This window comes from Salmo salar, chromosome 11 (genome assembly GCF_965601325.2).
Source record: "Salmo salar chromosome 11, fSalSal1, whole genome shotgun sequence".
Lineage (NCBI taxonomy): Eukaryota > Metazoa > Chordata > Actinopteri > Salmoniformes > Salmonidae > Salmo > Salmo salar.
In genome coordinates this window covers 117,357,681-117,375,512 of record NC_138301.1, presented here as the reverse complement: position 1 = coordinate 117,375,512, position 17,832 = coordinate 117,357,681, and the positions used below count along the sequence as shown (strand labels likewise).

At 48.3% G+C, this 17,832-nt stretch overlaps 1 protein-coding gene across 1 annotated transcript in view; it reads right to left on the bottom strand.

Annotated features, from left to right (window-relative positions):
- nbeaa (neurobeachin a) overlaps positions 1 to 17,832 on the bottom strand; it is a 327,572-nt gene that overhangs the window by 64,087 nt on the left and 245,653 nt on the right. Inside the window, 5 exon segments of the mRNA XM_082958305.1 lie at positions 1,530 to 1,912; positions 6,566 to 6,734; positions 6,818 to 6,883; positions 7,321 to 7,457; positions 7,896 to 8,076. Coding sequence (XP_082814431.1) covers positions 1,530 to 1,912; positions 6,566 to 6,734; positions 6,818 to 6,883; positions 7,321 to 7,457; positions 7,896 to 8,076 — 936 coding nt within the window.

Here is a 17,832-nt window from a genome sequence, read left to right as displayed (position 1 = left end):
TTGTATCATTTGATTTAAACAACATGCCTACCACTTTGAAGATGCAAAATATTTTTGATTGTGAAACAAACAAGAAATAAGACTAAAAAACTGAAAACTTGAGTGTGCGTAACTATTCACCCCCCCAAAGTCAATACTTTGTAGAGCCACCTTTTGCAGCAATTACAGCTGTATGTCTCTTGGGGTATGTCTCTATAAGCTTGGCACATCTAGCCACTGGGATTTTTGCCCATTCTTCAAGGCAAAACTGCTCCAGCTCCTTCAAGTTGGATGGGTTCTGCTTGGGTAGTGCAATCTTTAAGTCATACCACAGATTCTCAATTGGAGTGAAGTCTGGGCTTTGACTAGGCCATTCCAAGACATTTAAATGTTTCCCCTTAAACCACTCGAGTACGCTTAGGGTCATTGTCCTGCTGGAAGGTGAACCTCTGTCCCAGTCTCAAATCTCTGGAAGACTGAAACAGGTTCCCTCAAGAATTTCCCTGTATTTAGCACCATCCATCATTCCTTCAATTCTGACCAATTTCCCAGCCCCTGCCGATGAAAAACATCCCCACAGCATGATGCTGCCACCACCATGCTTCACTGTAGGGATGGTATTCTCGGGGTGATGAGAGGTGTTGGGTTTGCACCAGATATAGCGTTTTCCTTGATGGCCAAAAAGCTCAATTTTAGTCTCATCTGACCAGAGTACCTTCTTCTATATGTTTGGGGAGTCTCCCACATGCCTTTTGGCGAACACCAAACACGTTTGCTTGAGTGGCCAGAAAGAATTCTGTGACTAATTATGTGACTTCTGAAGGTAATTGGTTGCACCAGATCTTATTTAGGGGCTTCATAGCAAAGGGGTGAATGCATATGCACACACCACTTTTCCGTTTATTAATTTTTTTCATTTCACTTCACCAATTTGCACTATTTTGTGTATGTCCATTACATTAAATCCAAATAAAAATCCATTTCAATTACAGGTTGTAATGCAACAAAATAGGAAAAACGTCAAGCGGGTGAATACTTTTGCAGGGCACTGTATATAGACATAATATGACATTTGAAATGTCTTTATTCTTTTGGAACTTTTGTGGGTGTAATGTTTACTGTACATTTTTTATTGTTTATTTCACTTGAGTTTATCTATTTCACTTGCTTTGGCAATGTAAACATATGTTTCCCATGCCAATATAGCCCCTGAAATTTAAATGTAACTGAAAGAGAGAGAGAGAGAAATAGACAGAGAGAGGGAGAGACAGAGGGAGCGATAGATAAATAGACATAAATACAGATCAAAAGAAGGAGAGATAACGAGAGGGGAGAGAGAAAGAGAGAGGGGGAGAGAGAAAGAGAGAGGGGGAGAGAAAAAGAGAGAGGGGGAGAGAAAAAGAGAGAGGGGCAAAGAAAGAGACAGGGGTGAGAGAGAAAGAGAAAGGGGAGAGAGAAAGAGAGAGGGGGAGAGAGAAAGAGAGAGGGGGGAGAGAGAAAGAGAAAGGGGGAGAGAGAACGATTTAAAGAGGTGAAGATAGAGTCAGTACCTTGACGTTGATGCCCTTGTTAGTCTGGCTGATGCTCGAGATCGACGAGGGAGGTGCTTGACCAGGATTGGAGGCGGAGTTAGGGTTATGGGGAGAATCCAATAGGCTCTCCCTTGACCTCCTAACCTCTGATGACAGGGTACACAGTAGATCCCCTCCTCCTCCATCCCTCTCTCTGTGTCTATCTCTGTCCGTCTCCCTGCCTGCCATGCCCAGTCCCAGCCCCAGGCCCAGCTCGGCTCCGTTCAGACCCCCAGGGCCGTGGCCCTCCTCCCCAATGCCTGAGTCGGTGTGGGGCAGAGAGGCCAGCGGAGAGTCCTCCATGGGGGTGGGGGTCTGCTTCTCCCCCCGGCCACCCTCAGAAAAGGAGGACGACGGGTGCTCTGGACGGTGAGAGAGATGGACAGAGAGAGTCAGAGAGAGCTATGTTCTTACTACCTATTCTACCTATTACTACCTACGGCCCTATTGTCCTAGACCTGAACAGTAGTACTGGAATAGTTGTATGAGTATTCATTTTTTTGCGTGAAGAAAAAGGCCTATATTTTAACCAGAATTTAACACTGAAAAGCTTTTTTTCTTATTTAATGAAAATATCCATGTGACATTGTTACATACAAGGATATACCATGACATTTCAAATGATTAATTTAACAAAACAACACTCACAATGTCGTTTTTAATGACGCTTGCCTCATAAAAAGACCGGTAGCCTTCACGTGTGTAGCTTGATGTTTATGTTGGCCAATCAAAGAGGCAAAGAAGATCATTGTGTAGCAAGTGTAGTGAGAGTTCACTAATGTTAGCAAAATGAGAAGGAGTAGGCTACGACGAGCAGCATGTGGCCTCAGTTAGCCTAACTAGCTACAGCTTGCGAGCTATCTTCTCTAGGCTACTCCAGTCAGGACAGGCTGGGATGATAAATAACATTGTGGCTGCTACAAGTTAACTAGTCTTGTCTGTAGCTGTTACATGTTAACTAGTCTTGTCTGTAGCTGTTACATGTTAACTAGTCTTGGCTGTTCCACGTTAACTAGTCTTGGCTGTAGCTGTTACATGTTAACTAGTCTTGGCAGTAGCTGTTACATGTTAGCTAGTCTTGGCTGTAGCATGTTACATGTTAACTAGTCTTGTCTGTAGCTGTTACATGTTAGCTAGTCTTGGCTGTAGCTGTTACATGTTAACTAGTCTTGGCTGTAGCTGCTCCATGTTAACTAGTCTTGGCTGTAGCTGTTACATGTTAACTAGTCTTGGCTGTAGCTGTTACATGTTAACTAGTCTTGGCTGTAGCAGCTCCATGTTAGCTAGTCTTGGCTGTAGCTGTTACATGTTAACTAGTCTTGGCTGTAGCTGTTACATGTTAACTAGTCTTGGCAGTAGCTGTTACATGTTAGCTAGTCTTGGCTGTAGCATGTTACATGTTAACTAGTCTTGGCTGTAGCTGTTACATGTTAACTAGTCTTGGCTGTAGCATGTTACATGTTAACTAGTCTTGTCTGTAGCTGTTACATGTTAGCTAGTCTTGGCTGTAGCTGTTACATGTTAGCTAGTCTTGGCTGTAGCTGCTCCATGTTAACTAGTCTTGGCTGTAGCTGTTACATGTTAACTAGTCTTGGCTGTAGCTGTTACATGTTAACTAGTCTTGGCTGTAGCTGCTCCATGTTAGCTAGTCTTGGCTGTAGCTGTTACATGTTAACTAGTCTTGGCTGTAGCTGTTACATGTTAACTAGTCTTGGCAGTAGCTGTTACATGTTAGCTAGTCTTGGCTGTAGCATGTTACATGTTAACTAGTCTTGGCTGTAGCTGTTACATGTTAGCTAGTCTTGGCTGTAGCTGTTACATGTTAACTAGTCTTGGCTGTAGCTGTTACATGTTAACTAGTCTTGGCTGTAGCTGTTCCATGTTAACTAGACTTGTCAGTAGCTGTTACATGTTAACTAGTCTTGGCTGTAGCTGCTCCATGTTAACTAGTCTTGGCTGTAGCTGTTACATGTTAGCTAGTCTTGGTTGTAGCTGTTACATGTTAACTAGTCTTGGCTGTAGCTGTTCCATGTTAACTAGTATTGGCTGTAGCTGCTCCATGTTAACTAGTCTTGGCTGTAGCTGTTACATGTTAGCTAGTCTTGGCTGTAGCTGTTACATGTTAACTAGTCTTGGCTGTAGCTGTTACATGTTAACTAGTCTTGGCTGTAGCTGTTACATGTTAGCTAGTCTTGGCTGTAGCTGTTACATGTTAACTAGTCTTGGCTGAAGCTGCTCCATGATAGCTAGTGTTGGCTGTAGCTGTTACATGTTAGCTAGTCTTGGCTGTAGCTGTTACAAGTTAGCTAGTCTTGGCTGTAGCTGTTACATGTTAACTAGTCTTGGCTGTAGCTGTTACATGTTAGCTAGTCTTGGCTGTAGCTGTTACATGTTAACTAGTCTTGGCTGAAGCTGCTCCATGATAGCTAGTCTTGGCTGTAGCTGTTACATGTTAGCTAGTCTTGGCTGTAGCTGTTACAAGTTAGCTAGTCTTGGCTGTAGCTGTTACATGTTAACTAGTCTTGGCTGTAGCTGTTACATGTTAGCTAGTCTTGTCTGTAGCTGTTACAAGTTAGCTAGTCTTGGCTGTAGCTGTTCCATGTTAACTAGTCTTGGCTGTAGCTGTTCAATGTTAACTAGTCTTGGCTGTAGCTGTTACATGTTAACTAGTCTTGGCTGTAGCTGTTACATGTTAACTAGTCTTGGCTGTAGCTGTTACATGTTAGCTAGTCTTGTCTGTAGCTGTTACAAGTTAGCTAGTCTTGGCTGTAGCTGTTACATGTTAACTAGTCTTGGCTGTAGCTGTTACATGTTAACTAGTCTTGGCAGTAGCTGTTACATGTTAGCTAGTCTTGGCTGTAGCATGTTACATGTTAACTAGTCTTGGCTGTAGCTGTTACATGTTAGCTAGTCTTGGCTGTAGGTGTTACATGTTAACTAGTCTTGGCTGTAGCTGTTACATGTTAACTAGTCTTGGCTGTAGCTGTTCCATGTTAACTAGACTTGTCAGTAGCTGTTACATGTTAACTAGTCTTGGCTGTAGCTGCTCCATGTTAACTAGTCTTGGCTGTAGCTGTTACATGTTAGCTAGTCTTGGTTGTAGCTGTTACATGTTAACTAGTCTTGGCTGTAGCTGTTCCATGTTAACTAGTCTTGGCTGTAGCTGTTACATGTTAACTAGTCTTGGCTGTAGCTGTTCAATGTTAACTAGTCTTGGCTGTAGCTGTTACATGTTAACTAGTCTTGGCTGTAGCTGTTACATGTTAACTAGTCTTGGCTGTAGCTGTTACAAGTTAGCTAGTCTTGGCTGTAGCTGTTACATGTTAACTAGTATTGGCTGTAGCTGCTCCATGTTAACTAGTCTTGGCTGTAGCTGTTACATGTTAACTAGTCTTGGCTGTAGCTGTTACATGTTAACTAGTCTTGGCTGTAGCTGTTACATGTTAACTAGTCTTGGCTGTAGCTGTTACATGTTAACTAGTCTTGGCTGTAGCTGTTACATGTTAGCTAGTCTTGGCTGTAGCTGTTACATGTTAACTAGTCTTGGCTGTAGCTGTTACATGTTAACTAGTCTTGGCTGTAGCTGTTACATGTTAGCTAGTCTTGGCTGTAGCTGTTACATGTTAACTAGTCTTGGCTGAAGCTGCTCCATGATAGCTAGTCTTGGCTGTAGCTGTTACATGTTAGCTAGTCTTGGCTGTAGCTGTTACAAGTTAGCTAGTCTTGGCTGTAGCTGTTACATGTTAACTAGTCTTGGCTGTAGCTGTTACATGTTAGCTAGTCTTGGCTGTAGCTGTTACATGTTAACTAGTCTTGGCTGAAGCTGCTCCATGATAGCTAGTCTTGGCTGTAGCTGTTACATGTTAGCTAGTCTTGGCTGTAGCTGTTACAAGTTAGCTAGTCTTGGCTGTAGCTGTTACATGTTAACTAGTCTTGGCTGTAGCTGTTACATGTTAGCTAGTCTTGTCTGTAGCTGTTACAAGTTAGCTAGTCTTGGCTGTAGCTGTTCCATGTTAACTAGTCTTGGCTGTAGCTGTTCAATGTTAACTAGTCTTGGCTGTAGCTGTTACATGTTAACTAGTCTTGGCTGTAGCTGTTACATGTTAGCTAGTCTTGGCTGTAGCTGTTACATGTTAACTAGTCTTGGCTGAAGCTGCTCCATGATAGCTAGTCTTGGCTGTAGCTGTTACATGTTAGCTAGTCTTGGCTGTAGCTGTTACAAGTTAGCTAGTCTTGGCTGTAGCTGTTACATGTTAACTAGTCTTGGCTGTAGCTGTTACATGTTAGCTAGTCTTGGCTGTAGCTGTTACATGTTAACTAGTCTTGGCTGAAGCTGCTCCATGATAGCTAGTCTTGGCTGTAGCTGTTACATGTTAGCTAGTCTTGGCTGTAGCTGTTACAAGTTAGCTAGTCTTGGCTGTAGCTGTTACATGTTGACTAGTCTTGGCTGTAGCTGTTACATGTTAGCTAGTCTTGTCTGTAGCTGTTACAAGTTAGCTAGTCTTGGCTGTAGCTGTTCCATGTTAACTAGTCTTGGCTGTAGCTGTTCAATGTTAACTAGTCTTGGCTGTAGCTGTTACATGTTAACTAGTCTTGGCTGTAGCTGTTACATGTTAACTAGTCTTGGCTGTAGCTGTTACATGTTAGCTAGTCTTGTCTGTAGCTGTTACAAGTTAGCTAGTCTTGGCTGTAGCTGTTACATGTTAACTAGTCTTGGCTGTAGCGGTTACATGTTAGCTATTATTGGCAGTAGCCGAGTTGTCTCGGTGTCTTTCTCTCCCTCAGTCTGCTCGCTACACACACCGCCCCATATAATCTCCAGAACTGCAGCAATAGAGCGCCAGGCTCTATCCCTCACGCAGCACTGCTCAGGTTAAAAACGGGGAAGAAGAAAAAACATCCGGATAGCTGACAAAAAAAAGGTATAATACTTTTAGAATCTTGAAATAATTTCAAATTGTGTTGTGTGACGCCACCAGAGGGACAGAAAACAGTGTAACACGGGGTTTCTATACCTTTACTAGTGGGCGAGTTGATCTCGTGGCGGATGCTCCTCCCTGATAGGCTGCTTGACCTGCCAATCTCTCTCTGTGGTTCCAGGATGTCCCGGTACTTTGACACCATGAGGACAGATATGAAGTAGACCACCGCCAGGGCCAGGAACTGAGCTTGCTTACTGTCATCCTGGAGACAGATATGGTTACACACACGTTCAAAAACAGACATGCAGGTGTGTTTAAGGTACCGTACAGCGTGAACACACTCACCACGTCTCTGAAGACAACAGCTCTGAGGCGGTTGATGTCAACGTCCTGTAGAAGTCTGTCTGGATCCTGTAGAGAACAATATACACACACACTTAGGTTACACACACTGATACACACACACACACACACACACACACACACACACACACACACACACACACACACACACACACACACACACACACACACTGTGACACACACACACACACTTAGGTTACACACACACACACACACACACACACTGTGAAACACACACACACACACACACTGTGACACACACACACACACACACACTGTGACACACACACACACTGTGTCAAACACACACACACACACACACTGTGTCAAACACACACACACACACACACTGTGACACAGACACATAACACACACACACTCTGTTTAATTCACATACAAGTACAAACATTGTACATACTCCTATACCTAACAGTCACATGTGTATGAAAGATGTATCTGTGTGTATTAGTGTGTGTGAATGTTACCTTGCTAGCTGCAGCGGAGCTCTGTAGGCTGTCCTGTGACTTGCTGCTGGGAAGGTTAGACTTGGAGAGACAACCTATATCTCTATCTCTCTGTCTCTGTCTACACTCTAGACAGTTCCTCACGGCCACACAACATACTGGGGGAGGGAGGGAGGGAGGGAGAGAGGGGGAGGGAGGGACGGAGAGAGGGGGGAGGGAGAGGGGGAGGGAGGGATGTTCGGGAGGGAGGGAGGGAGGGAGAGGGAGGGGGAGGGAGGGAGGGAGGGGGGAGGGAGGGAGGGAGGGAGGGAGGGAGAGAGGGAAAGAGGGGGGAGGGGGAGGGAGGGAGAGAGGGAGAAGGGATGGATAGAGAGGGGAGGGAGAGAGGGAGAGAGGGAGAAGGGATAGGGAGGGAGGGAGGGAGGGAGGGAGGGAGGGAGGGAGGGAGGGAGGGAGGGAGGGGGGAGAGAGGGATGGAGAGAGGGGGAGGGAGAGAAATAGTTGGTATTATTAACAATCTTTTAAAGTGCAGGAGACAGAGCTTCATGTTCTTTTCAGTATCTCTCTCTCTCGCGCTCTCTCTTTCTCACTCTTACCCAGTCGCAGACACTGTCTCATCAGACCTCCAGAGGACATGTTCTTCTCAGCCTCTATCTCAGAGAAGTTAAGAGAGCTGGCGAACACCAGAACGTCCACCATGGCCATGAGCCGAGACAGGAAGGACACAGCCGTCTCTGAAGACATGCCCTGGGTCGCCTCCATGTTCTCTAACTCAACCTGATGGGTGAGGAGAGAGAAGAGACAGGTTAGTCACACACACACACACACACACACACACACACACACACACACACACACACACACACACACACACACACACACACACACACACACACACACACACACACACACACACACACACACACTCATGCATGCAAAGGTACACGCATGCACACACACAGATACTCTCATGCACGCACACACATGTACACATTGACACATATAGACACACACACAAAACTCGAGGGTCAAAACCTGGTCCTAAATTTGGTTTAGTTGAGAACACAACTGACCGAGGCCAGTGCCCAACATCACAGAGACAGACAGACACAGGATGCCAGGGTTAGAGAACAGGTCAGTTTGGGGTACCAGTAGGAGGTAGAGAACAGGTCAGTTTGGGGTACCAGTAGGGAGGTAGAGAACAGGTCAGTTTGGGGTACCAGTAGCAGGTAGAGAACAGGTCAGTTTGGGGTACCAGTAGGGAGGTAGAGAACAGGTCAGTTTGGGGTACCAGTAGGGAGGTAGAGAACAGGTCAGTTTGGGATACCAGTAGGAGGTAGAGAACAGGTCAGTTTGGGGTACCAGTAGGGAGGTAGAGAACAGGTCAGTTTGGGGTACCAGTAGGGAGGTAGAGAACAGGTCAGTTTGGGGTACCAGTAGGGAGGTAGAGAACAGGTCAGTTTGGGTTACCAGTAGGGAGGTAAAGAACAGGTCAGTTTGGGGTACCAGTAGGAGGTAGAGAACAGGTCAGTTTGGGGTACCAGTAGGAGGTAGAGAACAGGTCACTTTGGGGTACCAGTAGGGAGGTAGAGAACAGGTCAGTTTGGGTTACCAGTAGGGAGGTAGAGAACAGGTCAGTTTGGGGTACCAGTAGGGAGGTAGAGAACAGGTCAGTTTGGGGTACCAGTAGGAAGTAGAGAACAGGTCAGTTTGGGTTACCAGTAGGGAGGTAGAGAACAGGTCAGTTTGGGTTACCAGTAGGGAGGTAGAGAACAGGTCAGTTTGGGTTACCAGTAGGGAGGTAGAGAACAGGTCAGTTTGGGGTACCAGTAGGAGGTAGAGAACAGGTCAGTTTGGGGTACCAGTAGGAGGTAGAGAACAGGTCAGTTTGGGGTACCAGTAGGGAGGTAGAGAAAAGGTCAGTTTGGGGTACCAGTAGGAGGTAGAGAACAGGTCAGTTTGGGGTACCAGTGGGAGGTAGAGAACAGGTCAGTTTGGGGTACCAGTAGCAGGTAGAGAACAGGTCAGTTTGGGGTACCAGTAGGGAGGTAGAGAACAGGTCAGTTTGGGGTACCAGTAGGAGGTAGAGAACAGGTCAGTTTGGGGTACCAGTAGCAGGTAGAGAACAGGTCAGTTTGGGGTACCAGTAGGGAGGTAGAGAACAGGTCAGTTTGGGGTACCAGTAGGAGGTAGAGAACAGGTCAGTTTGGGGTACCAGTAGGGAGGTAGAGAGCAGGTCAGTTTGGGGTACCAGTAGGGAGGTAGAGAACAGGTCAGTTTGGGGTACCAGTAGGAGGTAGAGAACAGGTCAGTTTGGGGTACCAGTAGCAGGTAGAGAACAGGTCAGTTTGGGGTACCAGTAGGGAGATAGAGAACAGGTCAGTTTGGGGTACCAGTAGGAGGTAGAGAACAGGTCAGTTTGGGGTACCAGTAGGGAGGTAGAGAACAGGTCAGTTTGGGGTACCAGTAGGGAGGTAGAGAACAGGTCAGTTTGGGATACCAGTAGGAGGTAGAGAACAGGTCAGTTTGGGGTACCAGTAGCAGGTAGAGAACAGGTCAGTTTGGGGTACCAGTAGGGAGGTAGAGAACAGGTCAGTTTGGGTTACCAGTAGGGAGGTAGAGAACAGGTCAGTTTGGGTTACCAGTAGGGAGGTAGAGAACAGGTCAGTTTGGGGTACCAGTAGGAGGTAGAGAACAGTTCAGTTTCGGGTACCAGTAGGAGGTAGAGAACAGGTCAGTTTGGGGTACCAGTAGGGAGGTAGAGAACAGGTCAGTTTGGGTTATCAGTAGGGAGGTAGAGAACAGGTCAGTTTGGGGTACCACTAGGGAGGTAGAGAACAGGTCAGTTTGGGGTACCAGTAGGGAGGTAGAGAACAGGTCAGTTTGGGTTACCAGTAGGAGGTCGAGAACAGGTCAGTTTGGGGTACCAGTAGGAGGTAGAGAACAGGTCAGTTTGGGGTACCAGTAGGAGGTAGAGAACAGGTCAGTTTGGGTTACCAGTAGGGAGGTAGAGAACAGGTCAGTTTGGGGTACCAGTAGGAGGTAGAGAACAGGTCAGTTTGGGTTACCAGTAGGGAGGTAGAGAACAGGTCAGTTTGGGGTACCAGTAGGGAGGTAGAGAACAGGTCAGTTTGGGGTACCAGTAGGAAGTAGAGAACAGGTCAGTTTGGGTTACCAGTAGGGAGGTAGAGAACAGGTCAGTTTGGGTTACCAGTAGGGAGGTAGAGAACAGGTCAGTTTGGGGTACCAGTAGGAGGTAGAGAACAGGTAAGTTTGGGGTACCAGTAGGAGGTAGAGAACAGGTCAGTTTGGGATACCAGTAGGAGGTAGAGAACAGGTCAGTTTGGGGTACCAGTAGGGAGATAGAGAACAGGTCAGTTTGGGGTACCAGTAGGAGGTAGATAACAGGTCAGTTTGGGGTACCAGTAGGAGGTAGAGAACAGGTCAGTTTGGGGTACCAGTAGGAGGTAGAGAACAGGTCAGTTTGGGGTACCAGTAGGGAGGTAGAGAAAAGGTCAGTTTGGGGTACCAGTAGGAGGTAGAGAACAGGTCAGTTTGGGGTACCAGTGGGAGGTAGAGAACAGGTCAGTTTGGGGTACCAGTAGGAGGTAGAGAACAGGTCAGTTTGGGGTACCAGTAGCAGGTAGAGAACAGGTCAGTTTGGGGTACCAGTAGGGAGGTAGAGAACAGGTCAGTTTGGGGTACCAGTAGGAGGTAGAGAACAGGTCAGTTTGGGGTACCAGTAGGGAGGTAGAGAGCAGGTCAGTTTGGGGTACCAGTAGGGAGGTAGAGAACAGGTCAGTTTGGGTTACCAGTAGGAGGTCGAGAACAGGTCAGTTTGGGGTACCAGTAGGAGGTAGAGAACAGGTCAGTTTGGGGTACCAGTAGGAGGTAGAGAACAGGTCAGTTTGGGTTACCAGTAGGGAGGTAGAGAACAGGTCAGTTTGGGGTACCAGTAGGAGGTAGAGAACAGGTCAGTTTGGGGTACCAGTAGGAGGTAGAGAACAGGTCAGTTTGGGGTACCAGTAGGAGGTAGAGAACAGGTCAGTTTGGGGTACCAGTAGGAGGTAGAGAACAGGTCAGTTTGGGGTACCAGTAGGAGGTAGAGAACAGGTCAGTGTGGGGTACCAGTAGGAGGTAGAGAACAGGTCAGTTTGGGGTACCAGTAGGGAGGTAGAGAACAGGTCAGTTTGGGGTACCAGTAGGGAGGTAGAGAACAGGTCAGTTTGGGGTACCAGTAGGAGGTAGAGAACAGGTCAGTTTGGGTTAGCAGTAGGGAGGTAGAGAACAGGTCAGTTTGGGGTACCAGTAGGGAGGTAGAGAACAGGTCAGTTTGGGGTACCAGTAGGAGGTAGAGAACAGGTCAGTTTGGGGTACCAGTAGGGAGGTAGAGAACAGGTCAGTTTGGGGTACCAGTAGGGAGGTAGAGAACAGGTCAGTTTGGGTTACCAGTAGGGAGGTAGAGAACAGGTCAGTTTGGGGTACCAGTAGGGAGGTAGAGAACAGGTCAGTTTGGGGTACCAGTAGGAGGTAGAGAACAGGTCAGTTTGGGGTACCAGTAGGGAGGTAGAGAACAGGTCAGTTTGGGGTACCAGTAGGGAGGTAGAGAACAGGTCAGTTTGGGGTACCAGTAGGAGGTAGAGAACAGGTCAGTTTGGGTTACCAGTAGGGAGGTAGAGAACAGGTCAGTTTGGGTTACCAGTAGGGAGGTAGAGAACAGGTCAGTTTGGGGTACCAGTAGGGAGGTAGAGAACAGGTCAGTTTGGGGTACCAGTAGTAGGTAGAGAACAGGTCAGTTTGGGGTACCAGTAGGAGGTAGAGAACAGGTCAGTTTGGGTTACCAGTAGGGAGGTAGAGAACAGGTCAGTTTGGGTTACCAGTAGGGAGGTAGAGAACAGGTCAGTTTGGGGTACCAGTAGGGAGGTAGAGAACAGGTCAGTTTGGGGTACCAGTAGGGAGGTAGAGAACAGGTCAGTTTGGGGTACCAGTAGGAGGTAGAGAACAGGTCAGTTTGGGGTACCAGTAGGGAGGTAGAGAACAGGTCAGTTTGGGGTACCAGTAGGAGGTAGAGAACAGGTCAGTTTGGGGTACCAGTAGGAGGTAGAGAACAGGTCAGTTTGGGGTACCAGTAGGAGGTAGAGAACAGGTCAGTTTGGGGTACCAGTAGGAGGTAGAGAACAGGTCAGCTTGGGGTACCAGTAGGAGGTAGAGAACAGGTCAGTTTGGGGTACCAGTAGGGAGGTAGAGAACAGGTCAGTTTGGGATACCAGTAGGAGGTAGAGAACAGGTCAGTTTGGGGTACCAGTAGCAGGTAGAGAACAGGTCAGTTTGGGGTACCAGTAGGGAGGTAGAGAACAGGTCAGTTTGGGATACCAGTAGGAGGTAGAGAACAGGTCAGTTTGGGGTACCAGTAGCAGGTAGAGAACAGGTCAGTTTGGGTTACCAGAAGGGAGGTAGAGAACAGGTCAGTTTGGGTTACCAGTAGGGAGGTAGAGAACAGGTCAGTTTGGGGTACCAGTAGGAGGTAGAGAACAGTTCAGTTTGGGTTACCAGTAGGAGGTAGAGAACAGGTCAGTTTGGGGTACCAGTAGGGAGGTAGAGAACAGGTCAGTTTGGGTTACCAGTAGGGAGGTAGAGAACAGGTCAGTTTGGGGTACCAGTAGGGAGGTAGAGAACAGGTCAGTTTGGGGTACCAGTAGGGAGGTGGAGAACAGGTCAGTTTGGGTTACCAGTAGGAGGTAGAGAACAGGTCAGTTTGGGGTACCAGTAGGGAGGTAGAGAACAGGTCAGTTTGGGGTACCAGTAGGAGGTAGAGAACAGGTCAGTTTGGGTTACCAGTAGGGAGGTAGAGAACAGGTCAGTTTGGGGTACCAGTAGGAGGTAGAGAACAGGTCAGTTTGGGGTACCAGTAGGAGGTAGAGAACAGGTCAGTTTGGGGTACCAGTAGGAGGTAGAGAACAGGTCAGTTTGGGGTACCAGTAGGAGGTAGAGAACAGGTCAGTTTGGGGTACCAGTAGGAGGTAGAGAACAGGTCAGTTTGGGGTACCAGTAGGAGGTAGAGAACAGGTCAGTTTGGGTTAGCAGTAGGGAGGTAGAGAACAGGTCAGTTTGGGTTACCAGTAGGGAGGTAGAGAACAGGTCAGTTTGGGGTACCAGTAGGGAGGTAGAGAACAGGTCAGTTTGGGGTACCAGTAGGGAGGTAGAGAACAGGTCAGTTTGGGGTACCAGTAGGAGGTAGAGAACAGGTCAGTTTGGGGTACCAGTAGGAGGTAGAGAACAGGTCAGTTTGGGGTACCAGTAGGGAGGTAGAGAACAGGTCAGTTTGGGGTACCAGTAGGAGGTAGAGAACAGGTCAGTTTGGGGTACCAGTAGGGAGGTAGAGAACAGGTCAGTTTGGGGTACCAGTAGGGAGGTAGAGAACAGGTCAGTTTGGTACCAGTAGGAGGTAGAGAACAGTCAGTTTGGGTACCAGTAGGAGGTAGAGAACAGGTCAGTTTGGGGTACCAGTAGGGAGGTAGAGAACAGGTCAGTTTGGGGTACCAGTAGGAGGTAGAGAACAGGTCAGTTTGGGGTACCAGTAGGAGGTAGAGAACAGGTCAGTTTGGGGTACCAGTAGGAGGTAGAGAACAGGTCAGTTTGGGTTACCAGTAGGGAGGTAGAGAACAGGTCAGTTTGGGGTACCAGTAGGAGGTAGAGAACAGGTCAGTTTGGGGTACCAGTAGGAGGTAGAGAACAGGTCAGTTTGGGGTACCAGTAGGAGGTAGAGAACAGGTCAGTTTGGGGTACCAGTAGGAGGTAGAGAACAGGTCAGTTTGGGGTACCAGTAGGAGGTAGAGAACAGGTCAGTGTGGGGTACCAGTAGGAGGTAGAGAACAGGTCAGTTTGGGGTACCAGTAGGGAGGTAGAGAACAGGTCAGTTTGGGGTACCAGTAGGGAGGTAGAGAACAGGTCAGTTTGGGGTACCAGTAGGAGGTAGAGAACAGGTCAGTTTGGGTTAGCAGTAGGGAGGTAGAGAACAGGTCAGTTTGGGGTACCAGTAGGGAGGTAGAGAACAGGTCAGTTTGGGGTACCAGTAGGAGGTAGAGAACAGGTCAGTTTGGGGTACCAGTAGGGAGGTAGAGAACAGGTCAGTTTGGGGTACCAGTAGGGAGGTAGAGAACAGGTCAGTTTGGGTTACCAGTAGGGAGGTAGAGAACAGGTCAGTTTGGGGTACCAGTAGGGAGGTAGAGAACAGGTCAGTTTGGGGTACCAGTAGGAGGTAGAGAACAGGTCAGTTTGGGGTACCAGTAGGGAGGTAGAGAACAGGTCAGTTTGGGGTACCAGTAGGGAGGTAGAGAACAGGTCAGTTTGGGGTACCAGTAGGAGGTAGAGAACAGGTCAGTTTGGGGTACCAGTAGGGAGGTAGAGAACAGGTCAGTTTGGGTTACCAGTAGGGAGGTAGAGAACAGGTCAGTTTGGGGTACCAGTAGGGAGGTAGAGAACAGGTCAGTTTGGGGTACCAGTAGTAGGTAGAGAACAGGTCAGTTTGGGGTACCAGTAGGAGGTAGAGAACAGGTCAGTTTGGGTTACCAGTAGGGAGGTAGAGAACAGGTCAGTTTGGGTTACCAGTAGGGAGGTAGAGAACAGGTCAGTTTGGGGTACCAGTAGGGAGGTAGAGAACAGGTCAGTTTGGGGTACCAGTAGGGAGGTAGAGAACAGGTCAGTTTGGGGTACCAGTAGGAGGTAGAGAACAGGTCAGTTTGGGGTACCAGTAGGGAGGTAGAGAACAGGTCAGTTTGGGGTACCAGTAGGAGGTAGAGAACAGGTCAGTTTGGGGTACCAGTAGGAGGTAGAGAACAGGTCAGTTTGGGGTACCAGTAGGAGGTAGAGAACAGGTCAGTTTGGGGTACCAGTAGGAGGTAGAGAACAGGTCAGCTTGGGGTACCAGTAGGAGGTAGAGAACAGGTCAGTTTGGGGTACCAGTAGGGAGGTAGAGAACAGGTCAGTTTGGGATACCAGTAGGAGGTAGAGAACAGGTCAGTTTGGGGTACCAGTAGCAGGTAGAGAACAGGTCAGTTTGGGGTACCAGTAGGGAGGTAGAGAACAGGTCAGTTTGGGATACCAGTAGGAGGTAGAGAACAGGTCAGTTTGGGGTACCAGTAGCAGGTAGAGAACAGGTCAGTTTGGGTTACCAGAAGGGAGGTAGAGAACAGGTCAGTTTGGGTTACCAGTAGGGAGGTAGAGAACAGGTCAGTTTGGGGTACCAGTGAGGTAGAGAACAGGTCAGTTTGGGGTACCAGTAGGGAGGTAGAGAACAGGTCAGTTTGGGGTACCAGTAGGGAGGTAGAGAACAGGTCAGTTTGGGGGTACCAGTAGGGAGGTAGAGAACAGGTCAGTTTGGGGTACCAGTAGGAGGTAGAGAACAGGTCAGTTTGGGGTACCAGTAGGAGGTAGAGAACAGGTCAGTTTGGGTTACCAGTAGGGAGGTAGAGAACAGGTCAGTTTGGGGTACCAGTAGGAGGTAGAGAACAGGTCAGTTTGGGGTACCAGTAGGAGGTAGAGAACAGGTCAGTTTGGGGTACCAGTAGGAGGTAGAGAACAGGTCAGTTTGGGGTACCAGTAGGAGGTAGAGAACAGGTCAGTTTGGGGTACCAGTAGGAGGTAGAGAACAGGTCAGTTTGGGGTACCAGTAGGGAGGTAGAGAACAGGTCAGTTTGGGGTACCAGTAGGGAGGTAGAGAACAGGTCAGTTTGGGGTACCAGTAGGGAGGTAGAGAACAGGTCAGTTTGGGGTACCAGTAGGAGGTAGAGAACAGGTCAGTTTGGGGTACCAGTAGGAGGTAGAGAACAGGTCAGTTTGGGGTACCAGTAGGGAGGTAGAGAACAGGTCAGTTTGGGATACCAGTAGGAGGTAGAGAACAGGTCAGTTTGGGGTACCAGTAGCAGGTAGAGAACAGGTCAGTTTGGGGTACCAGTAGGGAGGTAGAGAACAGGTCAGTTTGGGGTACCAGTAGGAGGTAGAGAACAGGTCAGTTTGGGTACCAGTAGGGAGGTAGAGAACAGGTCAGTTTGGGGTACCAGTAGGGAGGTAGAGAACAGGTCAGTTTGGGGTACCAGTAGGAGGTAGAGAACAGGTCAGTTTGGGGTACCAGTAGGAGGTAGAGAACAGGTCAGTTTGGGGTACCAGTAGGAGGTAGAGAACAGGTCAGTTTGGGGTACCAGTAGGAGGTAGAGAACAGGTCAGTTTGGGGTACCAGTAGGGAGGTAGAGAACAGGTCAGTTTGGGGTACCAGTAGGGAGGTAGAGAACAGGTCAGTTTGGGGTACCAGTAGGGAGGTAGAGAACAGGTCAGTTTGGGGTACCAGTAGGAGGTAGAGAACAGGTCAGTTTGGGGTACCAGTAGGAGGTAGAGAACAGGTCAGTTTGGGGTACCAGTAGGAGGTAGAGAACAGGTCAGTTTGGGGTACCAGTAGGGAGGTAGAGAACAGGTCAGTTTGGGGTACCAGTAGGGAGGTAGAGAACAGGTCAGTTTGGGTTACCAGTAGGGAGGTAGAGAACAGGTCAGTTTGGGGTACCAGTAGGGAGGTAGAGAACAGGTCAGTTTGGGGTACCAGTAGTAGGTAGAGAACAGGTCAGTTTGGGTTACCAGTAGGGAGGTAGAGAACAGGTCAGTTTGGGGTACCAGTAGGAGGTATAGAACAGGTCAGTTTGGGGTACCAGTAGGGAGGTAGAGAACAGGTCAGTTTGGGGTACCAGTAGGGAAGTAGAGAACAGGTCAGTTTGGGGTACCAGTAGGGAGGTAGAGAACAGGTCAGTTTGGGGTACCAGTAGGAGGTAGAGAACAGGTCAGTTTGGGTTACCAGTAGGGAGGTAGAGAACAGGTCAGTTTGGGTTACCAGTAGGGAGGTAGAGAACAGGTCAGTTTGGGGTACCAGTAGGGAGGTAGAGAACAGGTCAGTTTGGGGTACCAGTAGTAGGTAGAGAACAGGTCAGTTTGGGGTACCAGTAGGAGGTAGAGAACAGGTCAGTTTGGGTTACCAGTAGGGAGGTAGAGAACAGGTCAGTTTGGGTTACCAGTAGGGAGGTAGAGAACAGGTCAGTTTGGGGTACCAGTAGGGAGGTAGAGAACAGGTCAGTTTGGGGTACCAGTAGGAGGTAGAGAACAGGTCAGTTTGGGGTACCAGTAGGGAGGTAGAGAACAGGTCAGTTTGGGGTACCAGTAGGAGGTAGAGAACAGGTCAGTTTGGGGTACCAGTAGGAGGTAGAGAACAGGTCAGTTTGGGGTACCAGTAGGAGGTAGAGAACAGGTCAGTTTGGGGTACCAGTAGGAGGTAGAGAACAGGTCAGTTTGGGGTACCAGTAGGGAGGTAGAGAACAGGTCAGTTTGGGATACCAGTAGGAGGTAGAGAACAGGTCAGTTTGGGGTACCAGTAGCAGGTAGAGAACAGGTCAGTTTGGGGTACCAGTAGGGAGGTAGAGAACAGGTCAGTTTGGGATACCAGTAGGAGGTAGAGAACAGGTCAGTTTGGGGTACCAGTAGCAGGTAGAGAACAGG